The sequence below is a fragment of the Phoxinus phoxinus genome (assembly GCF_949152265.1).
Source record: "Phoxinus phoxinus genome assembly, chromosome: 10".
Classification (NCBI taxonomy): Eukaryota; Metazoa; Chordata; class Actinopteri; order Cypriniformes; family Leuciscidae; genus Phoxinus; species Phoxinus phoxinus.
In genome coordinates this window covers 2,708,448-2,733,717 of record NC_136885.1, presented here as the reverse complement: position 1 = coordinate 2,733,717, position 25,270 = coordinate 2,708,448, and the positions used below count along the sequence as shown (strand labels likewise).

At 42.3% G+C, this 25,270-nt stretch overlaps 1 protein-coding gene across 6 annotated transcripts in view; it reads left to right on the top strand.

The window, feature by feature from the left end:
- The window catches only part of inpp5b (inositol polyphosphate-5-phosphatase B), a 59,564-nt gene that overhangs the window by 25,947 nt on the left and 8,347 nt on the right, over positions 1–25,270 (top strand). For 5 of the 6 annotated variants that reach the window (XM_079624576.1, XM_079624577.1, XM_079624578.1 and 2 more), the window contains 10 exons: positions 1,703–1,819; positions 3,722–3,909; positions 6,411–6,522; positions 6,618–6,727; positions 9,733–9,868; positions 12,127–12,237; positions 13,136–13,301; positions 19,696–19,931; positions 23,158–23,268; positions 25,071–25,155. In XM_079624576.1, the coding sequence (XP_079480702.1) occupies positions 1,703–1,819; positions 3,722–3,909; positions 6,411–6,522; positions 6,618–6,727; positions 9,733–9,868; positions 12,127–12,237; positions 13,136–13,301; positions 19,696–19,931; positions 23,158–23,268; positions 25,071–25,155 (1,372 nt within the window). Of the gene's footprint in view, positions 1–1,702; positions 1,820–3,721; positions 3,910–6,410; positions 6,523–6,617; positions 6,728–9,732; positions 9,869–12,126; positions 12,238–13,135; positions 13,302–19,695; positions 19,932–23,157; positions 23,269–23,382; positions 23,654–25,070; positions 25,156–25,270 lie in introns of those variants that run through there. The other variant, XM_079624580.1, reaches the window with a different exon arrangement.

Genomic DNA, 25,270 nt, shown 5'->3' with positions numbered 1-25,270 from the left:
GCCAACCCGCACCACGAAACATAACACACAGTGTTCCAGCCAATCACTGACAAGCAGGGTATGGGGGGTTAGTGTGCGTACACATGAAGGGGTGTGTGGAGGAGAGAGAAGCATGAAGAGCTAGAATTATAATCTCTTTAAGTTTGATATGGCCGACACACGACCAAAGAGACGACGTTCCGATGAACAAATAACAAAGAGGGAAAAGGATAAGGTCCCGAATTTACATTGGAAAAGCCTCCGATCTCTATTGTAAATGATCAAGCAAACTCACAGTAGGGCGACAGCTTGTGTGAAGGATTGTATTCACCCACTGTTTGTTATGAATTTGAATGTTCATGTATAGGCTATTGACAACTTTGACTAAATTTGTTTATGACGGAGCCGTTGTTCATGCTCACTGGGAAACGAAGGGAGGGGGAGGAGACGGGATCAGGGAGGGTCGAGGGTTTTGTTTGACAATACTTTGAACGTCAACAAGAAGTGACGTCGCCCAGCATCGCTTAAAGCATATTAAAAACACCACACAACATTAAAGGCGTGGTAAAATGCCCTTTTCACAAGATGTAAAATAAATCTCTGATGTCTCAGTGTGTGTGTGTCAAGTTGTCAATTTTTTAAATCATTTGGATGGTTAAATAACCTGTTCTGGTGAAAACACATCACACATTAAACAGCACACGCATCTGACAGGGCAAGCCATGTTAAACATTACGCTAATGCATTAGCTTGAAGCTTAAAATAAAGAATTGTCATGGTTTGCGCAGCTTTGATCACGCACCTATCCAAGAGCAGCTCACTTTGTTTTCTCCAATATTTTTACAGGCTTTTTGTCCATAGAAATGCATTATTCAGTCAGTGCTGTAATTTGACGCGACTGGCAGAAGCATTCCGTGCACGACTAATCGATAATGACATTCGTTGTCGATGATTTTCATTATCAATTTTATCGATTAGTTGTTGCAGCCTTAGAGCCCACTGTCACTTTGTTTAACCCACTGGTGCTCTTAACATGTTGGTAAAAATGTTGGTGTTTTTTGGGATTTTATGGTACTAAATTATATTTACGCTGTATTTATAATCCATTTATTCACTTTTTGAGCATAGACCTGAAAATTAAAATTTCCAACTTAAACTGTGGTAAATCTTGAATGCTTTAGAGCACTTAAAAAGTGAACTTACCGAATTTGACATTTATTGTTATGAAAAATCCACAAAAATACTATTTAAAATTTTTATATGAAATATATTTTTTTTATAACACATTTTACTCTAAAACTGCAAGAAAATCAAAGCCATAAATCTTAACAATTTGTGTTCCAAATTTGAGCTTGATATCACAAAAAAAATAGCTTTTAGTGAGATTCTAGCTTCCACTAGATGAAATTCGTCTCCCATTAATTTCCAATGCACTTGTTTTTGACTGCGGACAGAACAAGTGTGACAATCTTTTTCAGGACCATTTTAACCTTTTTGAATCATGTCCATGATTTATTAATTTTTTTGTGTGTGTTCACATAGCAAGTGCCAAAACCTTTACTAAGTCTCGTACCATTCAGAAGAAAGTAAAAAATATAAATATTATTTATATATATATATATATATATATATATATATATATATAAATAGCCGAAGAGCACCAGAGGGTTAAATGTTTCACCCCTTTATTGTCCTTGTAAGAGTATTGGTGTGTGTTGTTCAGGTGAAGCTGGTGCGGTTGGTGGGAATCATGCTGTTGTTCTACGTGAAGAAGGAGCATGCGGCACACATCTCTGAGATGGAGGTCGAGACCGTCGGCACAGGCGTCATGGGCCGGATGGTGAGTGTGTTACGAGGAGTGCTCGGTGAGTGTGTTACGAGGAGTACGCGGTGAGTGTGTTACGCGGAGTGCGTGGTGAGTGTGTTACGAGGAGCGCGTGGTGAGTGTGTTACGAGGAGTGTGTGGTGAGTGTGTTACGAGGAGTGTGTTACGAGGAGCGCACGGTGAGTGTGTTACGAGGAGTGAGTGGTGAGTGTGTTACGAGGAGTGAGTGGTGAGTGTGTTACGAGGAGTGAGTGGTGAGTGTGTTACGAGGAGTGAGTGTGTTACGAGGAGTGTGCGGTGAGTGTGTTACGAGGAGTGAGTGGTGAGTGTGTTACGAGGAGTGCGCGGTGAGTGTGTTACGCGGAGTGCGTGGTGAGTGTGTTACGAGGAGTGAGTGGTGAGTGTGTTACGAGGAGTGCGTGGTGAGTGTGTTACGAGGAGTGAGTGGTGAGTGTGTTACGAGGAGTGAGTGTGTTACGAGGAGTGTGCGGTGAGTGTGTTACGAGGAGTGAGTGGTGAGTGTGTTACGAGGAGTGCGCGGTGAGTGTGTTACGCGGAGTGCGTGGTGAGTGTGTTACGAGGAGCGCGTGGTGAGTGTGTTACGAGGAGTGTGTTGTGAGTGTGTTACGAGGAGTGTGTTACGAGGAGCGCACGGTGAGTGTGTTACGAGGAGTGAGTGGTGAGTGTGTTACGAGGAGTGAGTGGTGAGTGTGTTACGAGGAGTGCGTGGTGAGTGTGTTACGAGGAGTGAGTGGTGAGTGTGTTACGAGGAGTGAGTGTGTTACGAGGAGTGTGCGGTGAGTTTGTTACGAGGAGTGAGTGGTGAGTGTGTTACGAGGAGTGCGTGGTGAGTGTGTTACGAGGAGTGCGCAGTGAGTGTGTTACGAGGAGTGCGTGGTGAGTGTGTTACGAGGAGTGCGTGGTGAGTGTGTTACGAGGAGTGCGTGGTGAGTGTGTTACGAGGAGTGAGTGGTGAGTGTGTTACGAGGAGTGCGTGGTGAGTGTGTTACGAGGAGTGCGTGGTGAGTGTGTTACGAGGAGGGCATGGTGAGTGTGTTACGAGGAGTGCGCGGTGTGTTACGAGGAGTGCGTGGTGAGTGTGTTACGAGGAGTGCGTGGTGAGTGTGTTACGAGGAGGACGTGGTGAGTGTGTTACGAGGAGTGCGTGGTGAGTGTGTTACGAGGAGTGCGTGGTGAGTGTGTTACGAGGAGGACGTGGTGAGTGTGTTACGAGGAGTGCGTGGTGAGTGTGTTACGAGGAGCGCACGGTGAGTGTGTTACGAGGAGTGAGTGGTGAGTGTGTTACGAGGAGTGAGTGGTGAGTGTGTTACGAGGAGTGAGTGGTGAGTGTGTTACGAGGAGTGAGTGGTGAGTGTGTTACGAGGAGCACGTGGTGAGTGTGTTACGAGGAGCGCACGGTGAGTGTGTTACGAGGAGTGAGTGGTGAGTGTGTTACGAGGAGTGCGTGGTGAGTGTGTTACGAGGAGCGCACGGTGAGTGTGTTACGAGGAGTGAGTGGTGAGTGTGTTACGAGGAGTGAGTGGTGAGTGTGTTACGAGGAGTGCGTGGTGAGTGTGTTACGAGGAGTGAGTGGTGAGTGTGTTACGAGGAGCACGTGGTGAGTGTGTTACGAGGAGCGCACGGTGAGTGTGTTACGAGGAGTGAGTGGTGAGTGAGTGGTGAGTGTGTTACGAGGAGTGAGTGGTGAGTGTGTTACGAGGAGTGAGTGGTGAGTGTGTTACGAGGAGTGAGTGGTGAGTGTGTTACGAGGAGTGAGTGGTGAGTGTGTTACGAGGAGTGAGTGGTGAGTGTGTTAGTGTATAGTAAAAAAATGTTACCAAATGTTCTCCTAAATTAGAAGCAAAAATAATGTAAGCATTAGCTTATAACATCATAATAACCTTCTTTCTCCTTTAGGGTAATAAAGGTGCAGTAGCCATTCGCTTCCAGTTTCACAACTCGGACATCTGTGTGGTGAACTCCCACCTCGCCGCGCACACCGAAGAGTTCGAGCGACGCAATCAGGACTTTAAGGACATTTGCCGCAGGATTCAGTTCCGGCAGGAGGACCCCACACTGCCCCCCCTCACCATCATGAAACACAAGTATGAACCAGTGTTGTTTTTGGCAGCCCTTTTAGTTTTAGTCTTAGTCTTTTTGACGAAAATGCTTTTTAGTTTTAGTCACATTTTAGTCACTTATAAACTTGATAGTTTTAGTCAAGTTTTAGTCGACGAAAACGCAAAAAGGTTTTAGTCAAGTTTTAGTCGACGAAAACACAAAAAGGTTTTAGTCAATTTTAGTTAAAAAAAAAAGAAAGAAAAAAAGTAGTCTTTAATAAATTAATTTAGGTTAAAAAGTATTGGAAATGGCCTTAGGTTTGACAGGTTGCAGCAAGTTGCAATTCATAAAACAACAGTTAACCTTAAACCCTTTGCATAATAAACTAGACTTTCTGAATAATTCGATTGGTTGGGTCCTTACATGCGCTTCGTGAGGCACACACGCACACTAGCACACACACGCAAGGTCTCTCGCTCCCTTTCTCTGCTGTGCGCGCGCTACACATGCGCGCTCTTGCTCGCTCTATCTAGATTCCGAGAGATTCAGATTTGCGGGCAAAATAGGCAGAAATGACATGCATTGTGAACGTCAGACTTATAATCATTTTCGTTCCATCTCGTCTCGTCAACGAAAACTCGAAAACGTCTCGTCATGTTTTAGTCACCTTAGAGCCATTTTTAGCTAGTCATCGTAACGTTATCGTCATAAAAAAAAGGTGCGTCAACGGAATAATTGCCTTATCGTCATCGTTGACGAAAACAACATTGGTATGAACTAAACACACGATAGCTGACCAACATGCAGCATCTCTGATTTAAAGCGGTGGTAAAATGCCATTTTCACAAGATGTAAAATAAGTCTCTGATGTCCCCAGAGCACACAGCTTCATTACTTAAGTAAAAGTACAGATACCCCTTGCTAAATTTTTCTCGAGTACAAGTTAAAGTACTACAGTCAGATGTCTACTCAAGTAAAAGTTCTTGTTTTTAAAAGTACTTGAGTATCAAGAGTACATTTTCTAAATATTGCATTACTACTGCCAGTGTTTACATTTATGTACAGAAACGTCTTACATGGAGTTATGAAAAATGTTAATGTTAATACCTTGGAGAATGTAAAAGGAATTGAAAGTAAAATCAAGTCATTTTCATCTTTTTACCATGTTGCTTTTTTTAACATTAAATAAAGGCAATACAAGGCAATAGCACAATGGCAACGCTCTGACAAACCTCTGCTAGAGCTTTAATGGATTTTTTGCACCCACATTTGAACCTGACTGTGTTAAACACACCGCATACTCAAGAACATCAAAGCAAATGCTCAGCTTACATGAATGTGTATCAGAAAAGAATATTCAGCTAATAATTGTGTGTACATGTGAGTTTCTCTGTTTTTTTCATCAATCAAATCAATAAACCTAAACCAGCAAAGAAGGCAATATAGCAGTGTTCTGACACACCTCTGAACCACACCTCTGAAAGCTGATTGCTGATAGGCTGTCCCGATCAGTGACGCCTGCACAATCCAGTCACGCTTGAGAGGGAAACAATAAATTGAGGGTTTCCAAGATTTTCTTTTTTTATAGAAGTAACGGGTACTCACGAATGTAGTGGAGGTAAAGAGTACAATATTTGCCTCTCAAATGTACTTGAGTAAAGTCATGAGTACTCCCCAAAAATTATACTTGAGTAAAGTACAGATCCCTCAAAATTTTACTTAAGTACTGTACTCTGTTACTGTCCGTCTCTGCCCCAGAGAGTGTGTGTGAAGTTTTAGCTCAAAATACCCCACAGATATTTTTATAGCATGTTAAAGTTGTCACTTTTTGAGGGTTAGCAAAAACACGGCGTTTAAATGCAAATGAGCTGCTGCTCCCGGCACAGAGGTGTGTGTGTGTGCGTGTGTGTGCGTGTGTGTGTGCGTGTGTGTGCGTGTGTGTGTGCGTGTGCGTGTGCGTGTGTGTGTGCGTGCGTGCGTGTGTGCGTGCGTGCGTGCGTGTGTGTGTGTGTGCGTGCGTGCACGACTGTACGTGGATTGAAAATTTAAAAAACTTTTAGCCTTTAGTGTTAAAACCAGAGTCGACAAAGATGGAGAGACTAAAGAAGTGACAACATGTAGAAGCAACAGGACGTTTCTGAATGGTTAGTTGATAAATTTATGAAGCTGATGTAGAGTTAACTATCTTCTAATCATTGATTAGCATATTTTGCCTTGATAATCTATAAATCGCGTTCCTGGGGGCGGAGTTTATGTAAATTTTAGGGTTTGTGATGTCACTAACCCATGAAGAAGCTCATTGTAGTTCCCATCAGCCGTTTATTGTAGTCCTTAAAAAGTAATTTCTATAAAAGCAAATATCTCTCTTTGCTTTGAACGTTGAGCGTTGTAACTTTGCAGATGTTGTTTATGATCAAACAGTAACATTACACACTAACTACATTTAAATAAAGTGAAATCATAATCAACCACCTCTTTAATAAGAGACAATCGTCAGGTTCTCCCTGTTCAAGTCTTTTATCGTCAATGTTCTCTTCTTTTCCAGTGTTGTGTTATGGCTGGGAGATCTAAACTATCGATTAAGTGACCTTGAAGTCGATCATGTGAAGGAATTAATATCTAAAAAGGATTTTGAGACCCTGTGTAATCATGACCAGGTAAGACTCGACACGGCTGCGTCTTTTCTGGATAAAGGGGAGTTACATGGAAATATGAATGTGTGTGTGTGTGTGTGTGTGTGTGTGTGTTTCAGCTGAAGCGGCAGATGGATGAGGAGGTTGTGTTTGTGGGATTCACGGAGGGAGAGATTGATTTCCAACCCACATACAAATATGACACTGGCTCAGATCAGTGGGATACAAGGTCAGAACACCATCACACATCAGTTCCCCTGTCACACTTTCAATACAAGAGCTAATATTCTCCACAACATACAATAAAAGAACACTTAGCAATGTGCTAAAACCACACATCCTTGCAAGAAACATGTTCTAACATTACAAGTGGACTAGGGCTGCACGACATTCAAATGCAGTTTAATTACGGTAAATAAAGATATGCACTGCTTGTGTTATAGTTGTGTAAGCGCTCGGTTTATTTACTGTGATGGTTACTTGATGGTTAAAGGGGTCATGACATGAGAAACCAAATTCGCCTTGATCTTTTGGTATATAAGAGGTCTTTATACCATTAAAACGTCCTGCAAGTTTCATAGCTTAAGACGTCCTCCCCATTATAAACGAATCATTTATTTAATCAAGCTCTAAATACAGCTCGTTCTGGATCCATGGTAAGAAGTGACGTCACGGTGCGAAGTGACGTACCAGCGTTTGCATATAGACCGCCTCCAGCACAAGACAACTACGCTCATTTCGTATCGTTGTCGCACCCGCGCGCCTCACAAGTGTTCAGTCGCCGGACAGCGAGTGGGTCTGTGTACAGGGAAATGACGATGCCGCAGATGTGCTGTTCCTGGCTGTGGACAAACAACATCTTTGAATACGCTGCGAAAGATCCAGTCGTCAGGGGAAAATGGATGCACTTTATTTTTTGCGGACGTCCCAGTCACGGCAGTGTTCTATACATTTGAAGGATGACTGTTTTGAGGAAAAAATCCCAATATGATGCTTGGCTTTGCCAGAAAACTGTCCGTGCCGACTATTCTGGGCTCAATAACGACGACGCAAACTTACTTTTTACCATGGCTAATATAAACACATTTGTATGAGAGAATCTTGAAAATATGTCGCCTTTCTAGTAGTTACATGTGATAGAAAATTAAAAATGTTGCCTTTATCAATGCTGCATCTTCAAAGATGGCCTGTGCATGCATTTTTGTCCGTGGTACACCCGATCATTTCATTGGAATTAGTTAAATAATGTTAAACTGTTAGCAAATTAAGCTATTGGATAATTATGCAACAATAATCCGTTTTCAAGTGTCTCGGGTTAATTTTTTTTTATTAATTCAAAATAGTTTCACTTTCCATGTGGACACGGGCTGATCCAGTCTTCGTTGTTGTGGTGATGGTTCATTTTCCTCTGATTCCGGCTCAAACATAATAAGGTTTTATCATTGCAAGAGCCATCGCTTCGCATGCATCACCCGCTATTAAACAGTTGCGCTGAATCCGCAAATGTTCTGGCTGGGGGCGTTAATAATTGATGCATAGGCACTGACGTTAGCCAATCATAGCAGTGGGCGTTAACACTGAACTCTTAAAGGGGAAACACCCCCAAAACAGACTGTTTGAGTCAGAGGATGAGAAACAGGGTGGGAAAAGATCATAAATCACTACATTTTAAAAGTTTTTTGTAAAAAAAACTATAGTAATACTATAATTGCACCTAAGGGAACATAATAATAAAATTAAAAAAAACATGTCATGACCCCTTTAAAGTCGGCATTAAACGGAAGTTGCTCTGGTCTTTTCTCCCCTATTGTGCCGTATATCGAGTGAAACGCTTCTGGAACAAGAAAGATGTTATTCTGATTCAAGATTACCAGGAACATGAATTTAACACAGTAATCATGTGCACAGATAAATCATTTACAGTAAATTCTGCAATATTCCTTAAAAATACAAGAATATTTAATTCGGATTTCATCAATGTTTCAAAATGAATAAATATTGTCAAATATATTAGCATTGTAATTTTAAAGTTGTACCTTATTACACTATTTTTCTTTTTTTTTCTTTTCTTTTTTATAATCACAAACAAATAAACAATTATTATTACTTCATAGTCATATTAAATGGGTCAAAAACAGTGGCAGTTTTTGCACATTGCAATATATATCACAGAAAAGCAAAATATTGAAATGTCAGGTATGCTGCCCTACAGTCTAAAGCAAATAAATACGTTTAGAACATTATAAAATGCTGTACAAGTAGGAAATGGCGGGTGTTCACAAAACGCCATGTTCTTTTTTATTATTGTTTTCCTTTATTATTATTATTCCCAGTTGATAGTGAATGACAGCCCTATAAGCCATTCATAAGAAAATGATGAAATTTGGCACACTTATAGAGGTTTCCCTGAATAGTGATCTGACCAACTTTGCGGTTTCTAGGACCAACTCTATAGCGCCACCACCAGTTCAATATTCACTTTTCTTTTTGTCATAACTTTTGAACCTTTTGTCCTTGAAACAAGTGTCTTAGTGCAGCCGATTACTGTCCTCGTGCTGATAAACCCCTCAGATAATCATTGGACCAAGCCTCGCAGAAATGACTGAACAGAATTTTGATGTTCCTTTTTGTTAAAAAGTTACAGTGATGTGAACTTAATATTGACTAAATTACATTAGATGCTATATCTCTGCAATAGTTTTATCTATCAAAACAAAACTTGGTACACGTCATCAACAACATGATCTGAGGGTGCGTGCCAAATTTGGAAACAGCGCCACCTACAGGTCATGAGATCTGAAAAATGTCAATGTATCTCACAACTTTTGAAATGTTTGGTCATGGATCGGATCGGTGACCAAACATTACACAGGCTCATGGATCGGTCACATGTCTGCCGTTTTGAAATATGTCATTTTTTGCAATCATTTTTAAATGCTTTGACGCATCGGCACACAATTTCATCAACAGCATATCCTGAAGGTACCCAAAACCTTTGAAGACAGCATCGCCTAGAGTTCAGAAGCTGTGCGATATTCATGTTCTTGATGTGTTTTAGCCCCATTATTTATTCCTGAGACCAAAGCTGAATGTTCAGCATCATTACTCCAGTCTTCAGTGTCACATGATCCTTCAGAAATCATTCTAATATGATGATTTGATCTTCAAGAAGTATTTATGATTATTATCAGTGTTAAAAACACTTAATTTGTCTGTGTGTTTGTGTCTATGCAGTGAGAAGTGTCGAGTTCCTGCGTGGTGTGACCGCATCCTGTGGAGGGGGAAGGACATTAAACAGCTTAATTACCAGAGTCACATGACCCTGAAGACCAGTGACCACAAACCCGTCAGCTCTCTGCTAGAGATAGGGGTGAGAACAGCAGACGTGATCGTACACAGTAGGGTTGGGTATCGCTTGAAGTGTAACATTTCCGATTCTTATCGATTGCTAATTTTGAGTCCAATCAGGTAAAAAAAAAAAAAAAAAAACTTAGATATCATTCATATTTAGTCTTATTGGAAAACTTTTAATTGTAGCTGAATATCATGAACAAAAATTAACTGGCTAAAGGACACTTACACGAGGAGCGTTTGCCTGTGGTTTAAAAATACCATAGAAGAACAACTAGCCTAACTAATATGTAGAGATCCACCGATTACAATTTTCTAGGCCGATTCCGATTTCCGATTTTTCATTGAGTTTGACCTGCCGTTACCGATTTACACTTCACAGCACACACAAATATTTATTTTCTATATTTATTTTTTTATAAAACACCATATAAGCTACTTTTACCCAAACTGAATAATAAAAACAAGTTTAAATGGGTACATTTTCTTTTCTGACATAGCTAACATAACTGAATATTAGGGACATTTAATATTCAACAATATTATTGATCTGCCTGATACTTCAGGTGGACGATGACGCAATTTTAATGTTGTATTATTTTCATATTATCACTGTGAAGCTGCTTTGATACAATCTGTATTGTAAAAAGCGCTGTATAAATAAAGGTGACTTGGCGCCGAAACCCGCACTTCACTGCTGCTCACGCAGCGCTCCTGCTCGCGGTGTGATGCACTCATTGATTAACATGTACGCCGGAAAAAATATGCGCCGCTTGCGCTGTGAAACGGCCGTATGTCACGAGGTACATGTGCGCTCCGTGTGCACGTGTGATGCTGATGCTGCGCGATGCTAATCATGCGGCGCCCGAGTGCATTTGACCGGTATAAAATCGGCCGGTAGGGTTGCCACCTTTAGTGTGGCAAAATAAGGGACACCCATTCCCATAATATCATCTGCAGTTTGCCACTTTGCCACTGTTTATGTGTGTTTTGCGTTGTTTCTGATTTTGAGGATGAATTTTGTCAATCTTCTAAACAGGGTCCGACCTTGATGTCATTTGATTCTAATCATAATGTAACATTATTGAAAAACAGATTTTTGTCAGGACAAAAAATGCTCAACTTTGACAAAGTCATTTTTATTGTTATAATTGTGATTTCATAATATGTAGATATGAATCCAACTAAAAACTAGTGAAAATATGTATTTTAGTCAAATAGCAAATGGTGTAGCTCTGCAGCCATCGACTAAAGTGATAATTTCTTTACTTTTATAACGGCATTTTCCAAAAGATGGGCAAAAATCTTACACTAAACCATGTCAAATTATCCATATCCATGAACGTTAGAAATGTGGGCCTTTTATAAAGTGAATTTAACTTTTTTTTTTTTTTACTGTTTTTGTATAAAAAAAAAATATTTATTTATTTATTTATATAGCCTAAATTAAAAAATATATAATAAATCCTCCTAAAACTATAAATCCTAAAAAAAAAACTATTATGTTGTTTCAAAATTACATTTTGTTGAAACAAGTTCTCTAATACGAAATTGATTTCTTTATATTTGCTATTAGTATTATCCATACTGCAAAATCCTTATGTTTTTATTCAACTATGTGTGGGCCTAATGTAAAATACGGGACAAATCGCGTCCCTTATTGATTTGATACGGGACGCATCATCTTACTTGTAAATACGGGATGATTGCGTATTTTAAGGGACGGGTGGCAACCCTACCGGCCGGTCGCCACTCATGGCCGATCACGTGACAATCGGCCAATTCCGGTCACCAGCCGATCAATCGGTGCATCTCTACTAATATACATCTCAAGCATTATTAAAGACAAGTAAACACTCAGTAAATAAAAAAAATTGCAGCAAATGGATACACCTGAACAAAGATACGATTGAAATAAAACAGTGTTTAAGATTTTCAGGTAGAAACTGGAATCAAATGTAAAATAACACTGCACTTTATAAATAACATACATTATAAATATAGTTACACAAAAGTTATTCAGTGAAGAACGAGTGAATTTTCTTTTGTTGTTTGGTCCTGTCACTTTAAGAGCTGCACGGATCCAATATATGTGTGCAACACTCGTCTCACGCTTGAATTGTTTAAAGTCATATTAAAATGCTCACAAAGGATTCGATAAGAGGAATCGAAATCTTAATTTTATAACAAGTATCTGATTCCTGAAGTGGAATCGGTTTTCGATTCCCAACCCTAGTTCCCAGTCCCCTCTCTGACGTCTGCCGTTACTCTGCACAGATCAAGCTCGTGAACGACGAGTCCTACAAGCGGACGTTCGAGGAGATCGTGCGGCGCATCGACAGACTGGAGAACGACTGTATTCCCTCAGTGTCGCTGTCTCGAAGCGAGGTGAGCCGTGTCCGTCCTCCAGCATCCGAAGTGCTGCCATTATTCACACTTTTAATTACAATCTACACTTCCATTCAAAAGTTTGGGGTCAGGAAGATTATTTTCTTTTGAAAGAAATTAATACTTTTATTCAGAAAGATCCCATTAAAGTATTCAGAAGTGACAGTAAAGACATTTATAATGTTACAAAAGATTATATATATAAAAAAAAAGCTGTTTTGAACTTTCTATTCATCAAAGAATCCTGAAAAATAAAATCAATTCCATTTCCACAAAAATCTGCTGTTTTCAACATTGATAATAATCATAAATGTTTCATGAGCATCAAATTATCGCAATTAATCGTTTGCAGAATAAAAGTTTTTGTTTACATCATATATGTGTGTGTACTGTGTAAAATAATTATGTATTTATAAATATACAAACATGCATGTAGAAATTAAGAAAAAATCTATTTATATATTAAGTATTTATAATTATATATAATATAAATTATATTTAAATATAAAAATGTATATAACATGTGAATATTTTTTAAATATATACATGCATGTGTGTGTATTTATAAATACATAATTATTTTACACAGTACACACATATATGATGTAAACAAAAACTTTTATTCTGCAAACGATTAATTGCGATTAATACATCAGATCATCATATTATATGATTTCTGACGGATCATGTGACCCTGAAGACTGGAGTAATGATGCTGAAAATCAGCTTTGATCTCAGGAATACGTTACACTTTATAATGTTCACATAGAAAACAGCAGATTTAAATTGTAATAATATTTCAAAATTTTTAGCTGTAACGCAAGTCAGTATTTACTTGTTTAGCCTCTGAATGGAAACCGAACGCCTCATGTTGGTGTGTTTCGCTGTGTTTCTGCAGTTCCACTTCGAGCGTGTGAAGTTCATGCAGCATCAGGCCCAGACCGTGAGCGTGCACAACGACGGACAGGTGCCGTGCCAGTTCGAGTTCATCCAGAAGCTGGACGAGCCGTTCTACTGCAAACCCTGGCTGACAGCAAACCCGTGTAAAGGCTTCCTGGCCCAGGGTGAGACCGCTAAACTTACCTCAGTGTTTGAAATCAACTGTTCACCCACCGGCCAATTTGGCTACTAAATGTGATGCGATCTGGGAAAACCCGTCGGATGTCGCGCTGGTACGTTTTCAGTAAGGTCTAAAAATAGGTTGAATGTCAAAATGGGGTTTTCTTTAAATTATTATTATATTACATCTTGTCTATCATCTCTGAATATATCAAAATTCTCTAGTTTAGTGCGAAAAATAGCGATTTATATAGTGGCAAGCTGAAAAGACTTCTCTTAACACTACAAAGACAGTTCACCTATCAAAATAAACCACTTAACATCTAGAATAAAGGTATATCAATGCGCATTTCCCGCCAGTCCTGTGTTAACTACAACGGCACGCAAATTAAAAAAAAAGTTATTGTGAGATGTGGAGCACAAGACAACAACAGAGTCTGAAGCAGCTGCTCGCTTAAAGGCAAGTGCACACTACAGGATTTTAAACCGTCGGGCTGAACGGTGCGGTTCACACTACATGACTCGCTCTCTGTGAAATCAGGAGTGTTCAAGTTGTTGAGCTGTTCACACACACGACACAACGTGATTGATCCGCAACAGGAGGTAACGCACTACACGAGGTGACAACAACTCTGTCAGCCAACGATTCTATCTTGTCTACAAACCACGTTTTATCACGAAGAAATCACGCGATAAACGAACCGGAAATGACGCAATACAGCACGCGCGCCACTACCCAGCGAAGAAGAACACAAGTACACAACACGCGAGTCTTTGTTTGAATATGGACGTCAGACAGAAATTAGTGCTGCAAACTGTTTCCGCGATGATTTGCTCTGAAAAAAACCCCGCATATTTTCTATTGACAGTATATGGTATTTTCCCGGTGACCTCAACCCATGCCTTGCTCTGATTGGCTGTAGATCATGACATCACATGTGGTTGAGTCGTGCGACAGCTCCAGATATCTAGCATGCTAGATATTTTTCTGGGCTCGGCGACGCGATAACAACCCGACCTGTCGGCGAGCTCAACGATTTGCAAATCGGGCTTAAAATCCTGGAGTGTGAACTCGGCATAAAAGATCTTGCTCGCCTCTCAATCGTCCAACTTCTAAACGGTTTTCACAGGATGAATTTTGAGTTCGTAAGCTTTCGAATGATACCTAATCTATGATGATTTCTAAAATATGTGATATGAAAAAAGGCAATTAAAAACTTTTAAAAACAGTGCCAATTGTCCCGCTAGCAGGACGTGACCGTTTCAAAATTCAGCCGACTTCAGATATCGAAGTTATTCAAACATAACTTTTGTTACCCACAAACAGATTTGGAAAGGGCTTGTAGCCAGCTTGCCTTTAATATGATATCAAACCTGTAATAGTTCAAATTTCACCCATGTGATGGGTTTTCCCAGATCGCATCACAAATGTTTAAGTTGCCGGCCATTGAGAACTTCTACTAGCCAGAAAAAGAAGAAGAAATGAACCAGATTAACTACGTCACAGCTTATGTATATATATATATATTAAAATTTAGATTTCATACATTAATTTCTTATTCAAACTAAATCCTGTCATCCAGCATCTCCCCCTTCCTCTTTCATCCTCATCTTTTTTTAACCAAAAATGTGTTATAGTTGGACAGATCAATACAGTATTACAGATAATGTGAGAAGTGTTGAAGGTGTCTGAACACATTTTGGTTTGACTGTATATTCACCCACTGTGAATATATCTATGTAGCAATTCTAAAACATCGAGCAGTTTCTGTTTTATTGAGATTGACTAGCATTGTTTCACACCCTCTTGTGTTAGCTAATGTCATCAGTTATTTCACTGACTAAGTTTCCTAACACAAGCAGGTGTGACACAAGAAGTTTCAACACCAAGTTATTTTTCTCTCCTCGCTTGCATTAAAATGCTGAAGCGACTGCCAATCAGAACACACTTGATCCTTCCCTCGCGTCCCGTAACAAATCCGAAGCCCTAAAATTATTTCTTGTCCAGAAAACTTATTTTAATTCATTTTGATTAAAAAAAAATGAATGCAATTTTTAGGGCCCAAGCCTTGAAAAGGCGAAGGCCCTATTGTTTTCCAAAGGATTATTCTTCTTAACTATTATTATATTACTACCTTTTGGGCACTTTTGGGGCCCTTAACGTGCTCAAAAACTCTTGAAACTTTGCACAAATGTCAGAACCCGCGGCCATTAGAGCCGGACTGAAGCTGGTACCCGGGCGTGGCAGGAGGGCTCGACAGCGCCCCCTGGAACGCGGTCCGAAAACTTGGTCCATAAATCAAACACGCTTGCGTGTAATAATATGAAACTCGGTACACTTATAGATCTCATCGGTTCATATATCCTTCGTGCTCTGACTTTTTACCCCAGCCCAACAGGAAGTCGGCTATTTGGCGTAGTTTAAAAAACACATGCAATGGAATTTAAAATACTCCTCCTAGACGATTCAACCAATCACCACGAAACTCGGTGTGCATGAAGTCAAGACATGGAGGATGATAAATTGCGAGGGGATTTTTGATATCTCGAACGGTTTGGCCGTGGCGAGGAAACGAATTTATGGCGAATATTGGAAACAGGAAGTGTGTTATAACATCCTCATACATTAATTGATCTTGATGAAACTTCAGCAGTGTGTTCGTTGTAAGAGGCCGATCACATGGATGTGACTATTGTGAGTCAAAGTTATAGCGCCACCAACTGGCAGCAGGAAGTGTGTCACTTTCAAAATGCTTTGAATTCACCCTCTTATTTTTACCCGATTTGCTTCAAACTTTATGTGTATAATGTAAACACACGGCAGATGTAGACCTGTGAAAGAATTATTAATATCTTAAATACTGTTGCCATGGCAACGCTTTAAACTTTTATATTCTTTTTGGGTGCATTTGAGGCTCTTAACATGCTTCAAATTGCATGAAACTCAACATGCATATCAGATTTATTAGGTACTAGGCATGTGTGAAGTTTCAGAAACGGGCGTGGTAAGGGGCTCAGTAGCGCCACCTTTAGTCAAAAATGGGGTATTAGTTTTACCTACAGTAACAAAAAATCGGTATTTATATTTATCTCCCCGAGCCGGACAACTTTCTAATTTACAGTCATTAGCTCCGACCAACAGGAAGTCAGATATTTTGGTTTGAATGTGATTTGATGGGAATTTTGCCAGTCTCTCTCAGTGTCTGTGTGTGTGAGAGAGGAGGGGGGCTTTATTTTAACCCTTTCTCTGCTGTGTGGGACTTCTCGGGCACTTTTGGGGCCCTTAACGTGCTCGAAAACTCTTGAAACTTTGCACACAGGTCAGAACCTGCGGCCATCAGGGCTGGGCTGAAGCTGGTACCCAGGCGTGGCAGGGGAGCTCAACAGCGCCCCCTTGAACGTGGTCCGAAAAACTTGGTCCATATATCAAACACGTTTGCATGTAATAATATGAAACTCGGTACACATATAGATTTAATCGGGCCGAACAACTTTCGTGCTCTAAGTTTTACGCCAGTCCAACAGGAAGTCGGCTATCATGGGCTGTATGAAAATGCATGCCCCTGGAATTTGATATACTCCTCCAAGAAAAATTATCCTATCGCCACCAAACTCGGTCAGCATGAAGTCAAGACATTGAGGACGCTAAATTGCGGACGGATTTTTGATATCTCGAACGGTTTGGCCGTGGCGAGGAAACGAAGTTATGGCGAGAAAAGAAAAACACAATGTGTTATAACGTCTTCATACATTTATTGATCTTGATGAAACTTCAGCAGTGTGTTTGTTGTAAGAGGGCGATCACATGGATGTGACTATTGTGAGTCAAAGTTATAGCGCCACCAACTGGCAGCAGGAAGTGTGTTACTTTCAAGATACTTTTGACTAAAGTGGGGGGGTTATTTTTACCTACAGTCACAAAACTCGGTCTGTATATTATGCTTATCGATCCGGACAACTTTCTCATTTACAGTCATAAGCTCCGACCAACAGGAAGTCAGATATTTTGGTTTGAATGTGGTTTTGTCTCTCTCTGACAGAGTTCCCCCTGCCATTCTCTGTGTGTGTGTGTGTGTGTGTGTGTGTGTGTGTGTGTGTGTGTGTGTGTGTGTGGGGAGGGAGGGAGGGAGGGCACACACAAAGACAGCCCCCCCCCCCCTTTTCTGTGTGTGTTTGGAGGGGAGCAGAAAGACTCACACTGATGCAAGCTTTAAAGCAGACTTCTTCTCGACAGTCAAAGCGGGGTTACGTTATTGCCCGTCGTGCACAGGAACCCGAAAGGCAACGGGGTGGCGGCTTTTTATATATATATATATATATATATATATATATATATATATATAAATATAAATAAATATAGCTGCAAGCAGCGATGGAGGGCCCAAGCCGGTGGCAGCGCCAGCCCGGTGCCTTTAGTGTAACTAAAGGCACCAGGGTGGCGGTGCCACCGGCTTGGGCCCGTAATCGCTGCTTGCAGCTATATTTATTTATATTTATATATATATATATATATATATATATATATATATTTGTTTGTTTTTTGTCATTTTTTATTTGATTTACCTTTAAATTACTAGATTTAATCAATCAATAATAAATAAATAGTAATTTTGTAATTTAAGCACATTCCTCACATTCTTTCAACTTAAATTCAAAATAACTCACAATTTCATGCATAACCCTTTTAATTCAGCTTTAAATATCTTATATTGGGTGTCTTTGCCGACCTCTTGTGGAAAAATAATAATATAACATGATATTTCATGACCAGATGGCCTTATACAGCAGCTCTATGTGGAGCAAATGAGCTGTTGCTCTGAGTCCCGAAGTCAATAAAATAAGTTTTTGGTAAAGTTTTAGCAATTTTTCTTTGAATTTTTTTGTTTTTTCTATGTGAACTGAATAGGGGTGTGCGATTATATATCATCTGCAATCATTTTGTAATTGTTGTTTTAACGATGTGCGATTTGACATTATCGAGTACAGCCTATCCCACACACACACCCAAGGGCGTAACTTTGGGTCTACCATTGGGGGGGTTAAACTTGCGGCATATTTATTAATTTATTATTTATTGAATAATTTTCTTGTGTAAAAGGTAACATGCTAATTTTCTGTTGCTGTATTAGAAATACATTGTGATACTTTTACTGATTTAGGCTACTTAACGTAAAAAAAAAAAAAGTAGGTAATGTTACCTAAAATACGTTGCGCATATAGCTTAACTAACGCGATCGTTATAAAGGTGTTTGAACAACAAAACACATCCACTTGCACATATTTGACAATCGGAATATAAGATATATCCTGCTATAGCTAACACATTTGTGAAATTTTGAATGAAAAAGGAAATATAAACAGATAATCAGTCATTCAGCGGTGGCTGCGGTGTGACAAGCAATGAATGACGCGTCTCCATGGGAACCATAAACCATAAAGTGATACTACGATCAATAACGGTCCTCTTGAAAAACTTTTAATCTTACGTGTGAAAAGGTTAAGTAAGGCTTACATTTAAATGTGTCTTTGTTTTGAGTGTATGGTCAATAAATAAAGGAATTAAAAAGAAAAGTATTCATTATGAATATTTCATATTTATTTTAATTTGAATGATGTGATGATATTGGGGGGGGGTTATATAACCCGTAACCCCCATGCAAATTACACGCATGCACACACCCATAATAATAATAATTTGTTACATTTATATAGCGCTTTTTCTGGGACCTCAAAGCGCTTCACATATGGAAGGGGGACAAGAGAGTGCATGCATACTCTACGTGATGTAGTCTTGTAGATTAGACTAGTGCGGGTGCACGCTTTCACTGCATGATTAAGTCTTTATTTATGTCATTTAGTAATAAATATCACAAGAGTGCAGTTTTCTCCAAATATCAGCATAACACATGTGATTTTGATGTTATACAAGTTTAATAAACAAGAAGTTCATATTAAGTGACTTACATTTTAGACACCATATTGCCTGGTTTTGCTCCATTTCGCCAACAAAAATAGTTCAAAACAAAGCCACACACAGCGGTGTTTCCTTACTGAGTGAATCTGCTTTTGGATGTGCAACGCTAGAGCCTTTATGTACACGTATTGGAGGGTGCGGTCGTTCAATCAGTGACGCTGACGCCACAAATGTGGACGTTAACCCAAAGTTTAGGAAGGTACAGCGTGAAATGGCAGTTTATGAATACCAAGGATCAATTGTTAACCCCGGGTAAATTATGAGCAGTGTGAAACATGAAGATAACCAAGGAGTTTAGGATGACCCAGGGTTAACTAGCCCTATTGTGCACTCGATATTTTACAATCAAAACTTAAGTTGCTTTCACCTCCCCCAATGCAGAGCTAAATGTCGTCTCCTCTGATGTCTCTGTGGTGTGTGTGTAGGTGGCAGTGTGGACATCGACCTGGAGGTGTTTGTGAACCGCTCTACGGCCCCGGAGCTGAACTCAGGCCAGCAGCAGCTCGAGGACATACTGGTCCTGCACCTGGAGAGGGGGAAAGATTACTTCATCTCCATCACGGGCTCGTACCTGCCCAGCTGCTTCGGCTCGTCGCTCGCCACACTGTGTCTGCTGAGGGAACCCATCCAGGAGATGCCGCTCGACACCGTCAGAGAGCTGGTGAGAGACACACTCTTTCTGACTGATCCACAAACCACTATAGTTTCGAACCATGCATTTGCCAATCAGCAATAGGGGGCGTGACCACTCATGATGGAGGAGAGAGAGAGAGAGAGAGAGAGAGAGAGAGAGAGAGAGAGAGAGAGAGAGAGAGAGAGAGAGAGAGCCAATCAGCAGTAGGGGGCGTGTCCACTCATGATGGAGGAGAGAGAGAGAGAGAGAGAGCCAATCAGCAGTAGGGGGCGTGTCCACTCATGATGGAGGAGGAGAGAGAGAGAGAGAGAGAGGCAATCAGCAGTAGGGGGCGTGTCCACTCATGATGGAGGAGAGAGAGAGAGAGAGAGCCAATCAGCAGTAGGGGGCGTGACCACTCATGATGGAGGAGAGAGAGAGAGAGAGAGAGTGAGCCAATCAGCAGTAGGGGGTGTGTCCACTCATGATGGAGGAGAGAGAGAGAGAGAGAGAGAGAGAGAGAGAGAGAGACAATCAGCAGTAGGGGGCGTGTCCACTCATGATGGAGGAGAGAGAGAGAGAGAGGCAATCAGCAGTAGGGGGCGTGACCACTCATGATGGAGGAGAGAGAGAGAGAGCCAATCAGCAGTAGGGGGCGTGTCCACTCATGATGGAGGAGAGAGAGAGAGTGAGCCAATCAGCAGTAGGGGGCGTGACCACTCATGATGGAGGAGAGAGAGAGAGAGCCAATCAGCAGTAGGGGGCGTGTCCACTCATGATGGAGGAGAGAGAGAGAGTGAGCCAATCAGCAGTAGGGGGCGTGACCACTCATGATGGAGGAGAGAGAGAGAGAGAGAGTGAGCCAATCAGCAGTAGGGGGCGTGTCCACTCATGATGGAGGAGGAGAGAGAGAGAGCCAATCAGCAGTAGGGGGTGTGTCCACTCATGATGGAGGAGGAGAGAGAGAGAGGCAATCAGCAGTAGGGGGCGTGTCCACTCATGATGGAGGAGAGAGTGAGCCAATCAGCAGTAGGGGGCGTGTCCACTCATGATGGAGGAGAGAGAGAGAGAGAGAGAGGCAATCAGCAGTAGGGGGCGTGTCCACTCATGATGGAGGAGGAGAGAGAGAGAGCCAATCAGCAGTAGGGGGCATGTCCACTCATGATGGAGGAGAGAGAGAGAGAGAGAGAGAGAGAGAGAGAGGCAATCAGCAGTAGGGGGCGTGTCCACTCATGATGGAGGAGGAGAGAGAGAGAGCCAATCAGCAGTAGGGGGCGTGTCCACTCTTGATGGGGGAGGAGAGAGAGAGAGGCAATCAGCAGTAGGGGGCGTGTCCACTCATGATGGAGAAGAGAGAGAGAGCCAATCAGCAGTAGGGGGCGTGTCCACTCTTGATGGGGGAGGAGAGAGAGAGAGGCAATCAGCAGTAGGGGGCGTGTCCACTCATGATGGAGGAGAGAGAGAGTGAGCCAATCAGCAGTAGGGGGCGTGTCCACTCATGATGGAGGAGAGAGAGAGAGCCAATCAGCAGTAGGGGGCGTGTCCACTCATGATGGAGGAGAGAGAGAGAGAGAGAGAGAGAGAGAGAGAGGCAATCAGCAGTAGGGGGCGTGTCCACTCATGTTGGAGGAGGAGAGAGAGAGAGCCAATCAGCAGTAGGGGGCGTGTCCACTCTTGATGGGGGAGGAGAGAGAGAGAGGCAATCAGCAGTAGGGGGCGTGTCCACTCATGATGGAGAAGAGAGAGAGAGCCAATCAGCAGTAGGGGGCGTGTCCACTCTTGATGGGGGAGGAGAGAGAGAGAGGCAATCAGCAGTAGGGGGCGTGTCCACTCATGATGGAGGAGAGAGAGAGAGAGAGAGAGAGAGAGAGAGAGGCAATCAGCAGTAGGGGGCGTGTCCACTCATGTTGGAGGAGGAGAGAGAGAGAGCCAATCAGCAGTAGGGGGCGTGTCCACTCTTGATGGGGGAGGAGAGAGAGAGAGGCAATCAGCAGTAGGGGGCGTGTCCACTCATGATGGAGAAGAGAGAGAGAGCCAATCAGCAGTAGGGGGCGTGTCCACTCTTGATGGGGGAGGAGAGAGAGAGAGGCAATCAGCAGTAGGGGGCGTGTCCACTCATGATGGAGGAGAGAGAGAGTGAGCCAATCAGCAGTAGGGGGCGTGTCCACTCATGTTGGAGGAGGAGAGAGAGAGAGCCAATCAGCAGTAGGGGGCGTGTCCACTCTTGATGATGGAGGAGGAGAGAGAGAGAGCCAATCAGCAGTAGGGGGCGTGTCCACTCTTGATGGGGGAGGAGAGAGAGAGAGGCAATCAGCAGTAGGGGGCGTGTCCACTCATGATGGAGGAGAGAGAGAGTGAGCCAATCAGCAGTAGGGGGCGTGTCCACTCATGATGGAGGAGGAGAGAGAGAGAGCCAATCAGCAGTAGGGGGCGTGTCCACTCATGATGGAGGAGAGAGAGAGAGAGAGAGAGAGAGAGAGAGAGAGAGAGAGAGAGAGAGAGAGGCAATCAGCAGTAGGGGGCGTGTCCACTCATGTTGGAGGAGGAGAGAGAGAGAGCCAATCAGCAGTAGGGGGCGTGTCCACTCATGATGGAGGAGAGAGAGAGAGAGAGAGAGAGAGAGAGAGAGAGAGAGAGAGAGAGAGAGAGGCAATCAGCAGTAGGGGGCGTGTCCACTCATGTTGGAGGAGGAGAGAGAGAGAGCCAATCAGCAGTAGGGGGCGTGTCCACTCTTGATGGGGGAGGAGAGAGAGAGAGGCAATCAGCAGTAGGGGGCGTGTCCACTCATGATGGAGGAGAGAGAGAGTGAGCCAATCAGCAGTAGGGGGCGTGTCCACTCTTGATGGGGGAGGAGAGAGAGAGAGGCAATCAGCAGTAGGGGGCGTGTCCACTCATGATGGGGGAGGAGAGAGAGTGAGCCAATCAGCAGTAGAGGGCGTGTCCACTCATGATGGAGGAGAGAGAGAGAGTGAGCCAATCAATTCATATTTTTGTGGAAGCCATCAGACATTTTATTTTTCAGGATCATTTAATGAACACAAGGTTAAAAAAAGAACAGCTTTTCTTTGAAATGGAAACTTTTGTAAAACTACAATTGTCTTTTCTTTTGATCAGTTCGATGATCTCTAAGTTTAGATTTAAAAGCTCTTTTGCAATCAGCCAATGGAGACATTTCTGGACCGTATTTAAATGTTCTATTATCATAAACTTGGTTAAAAGCCATAATTATCTGGGAATAATTAATTTGCCTCATATTTTTTGTGTGTTGTATCAGAGTATGAAGTCAAAAAGCCAGACGAGTGACCCAGAGACGGATAAACCTCAAGAAATCCCCAAGGAGTTGTGGATGATGGTGGACCACCTCTTCCGTTATGCTAAAAAGCAGGTCAGGACTGGCTCAGACTCGTCTCTCACCCGGTGTAAAGACATGCACACTGTGCTGGTGTGATTCTGTGCTGTCTGTCTTTGTTATGGTCTCCCATTGAGCTCCTCTCCATAGTAACGCCAACACTACAGCAGGAATCTGTCCAGCGCTTGCCTTGGGAGTTGTTTCAGGAACAAGAGTTTAACATTCCCCAAATCCTCCTGTGTTGTTGAGAGACGGCTGACTGTATTACTCATGTGACCGGCCGGCCGGATTGTAAATGAAACTTTAAAGGACAATGCCTGGAGTTCATGCAAGGACTGTGAAAGCTGATGTGTGTGTGTGTGTGTGTGTGTGTGTGTGTGTGTGTGTGGGTGTGTGTGGGTGTGTGTGTGTGGGTGTGTGTGGGTGTGTGTGTGTGTTACAGGAAGACCTGATGAAGTTGTGATGTGTGTGTGTGTGTGTGTGTGTGTTACAGGAAGACCTGATGAAGTTGTGGTGATGTGTGTGTGTGTGTGTGTGTGTGTTTCAGGAAGACCTGATGAAGTTGTGGTGATGTGTGTGTGTGTGTTACAGGAAGACCTGATGAAGTTGTGATGTGTGTGTGTGTGTGTATGTGTGTGTGTGTGTTACAGGAAGACCTGATGAAGTTGTGGTGATGTGTGTGTGTGTGTGTGTGTGTGTGTGTGTGTGTGTTTCAGGAAGACCTGATGAAGTTGTGGTGATGTGTGTGTGTGTGTTACAGGAAGACCTGATGAAGTTGTGATGTGTGTGTGTGTGTGTGTGTGTGTGTTACAGGAAGACCTGATGAAGTTGTGGTGATGTGTGTGTGTGTGTGTGTGTGTGTTTCAGGAAGACCTGATGAAGTTGTGGTGATGTGTGTGTGTGTGTTACAGGAAGACCTGATGAAGTTGTGATGTGTGTGTGTGTGTGTATGTGTGTGTGTGTGTTACAGGAAGACCTGATGAAGTTGTGGTGATGTGTGTGTGTGTGTGTGTGTGTGTGTGTGTTTCAGGAAGACCTGATGAAGTTGTGGTGATGTGTGTGTGTGTGTTACAGGAAGACCTGATGAAGTTGTGATGTGTGTGTGTGTGTGTGTGTGTGTTTCAGGAAGACCTGATGAAGTTGTGGTGTGTGTGTGTGTGTGTGTTACAGGAAGACCTGATGAAGTTGTGATGTGTGTGTGTGTGTGTGTGTGTGTGTGTGTGTTTCAGGAAGACCTGATGAAGTTGTGATGTGTGTGTGTGTGTGTGTTTCAGGAAGACCTGATGAAGTTGTGGTGATGTGTGTGTGTGTGTGTGTTTCAGGAAGACCTGATGAAGTTGTGGTGATGTGTGTGTGTGTGTGTGTTTCAGGAAGACCTGATGAAGTTGTGATGTGTGTGTGTGTGTGTTTCAGGAAGACCTGATGAAGTTGTGATGTGTGTGTGTGTGTGTGTTACAGGAAGACCTGATGAAGTTGTGATGTGTGTGTGTGTGTGTGTGTGTTACAGGAAGACCTGATGAAGCTGTGATGTGTGTGTGTGTGTGTGTGTGTGTGTGTGTGTTTCAGGAAGACCTGATGAAGTTGTGATGTGTGTGTGTGTGTGTGTTTCAGGAAGACCTGATGAAGTTGTGATGTGTGTGTGTGTGTTTCAGGAAGACCTGATGAAGTTGTGATGTGTGTGTGTGTGTGTTACAGGAAGACCTGATGAAGTTGTGATGTGTGTGTGTGTGTGTGTGTGTGTGTTTCAGGAAGACCTGATGAAGTTGTGATGTGTGTGTGTGTGTGTGTTTCAGGAAGACCTGATGAAGTTGTGATGTGTGTGTGTGTGTGTGTTTCAGGAAGACCTGTTCCAGCAGCCCGGCCTGCGCAGTGAGTTTGAGGAGATTCGGGATTGTTTGGACACGGGCAGCTTGGACACTCTCCGTATCCTTTCACACACTCACTGTATAATGTGTGTGGTCTGAACTGACTCGGACTGAACGTCTCCTGTATTTCTGGATAATTCCAGATATTAAAATGTTTTTCTTCTTTTTGCCAC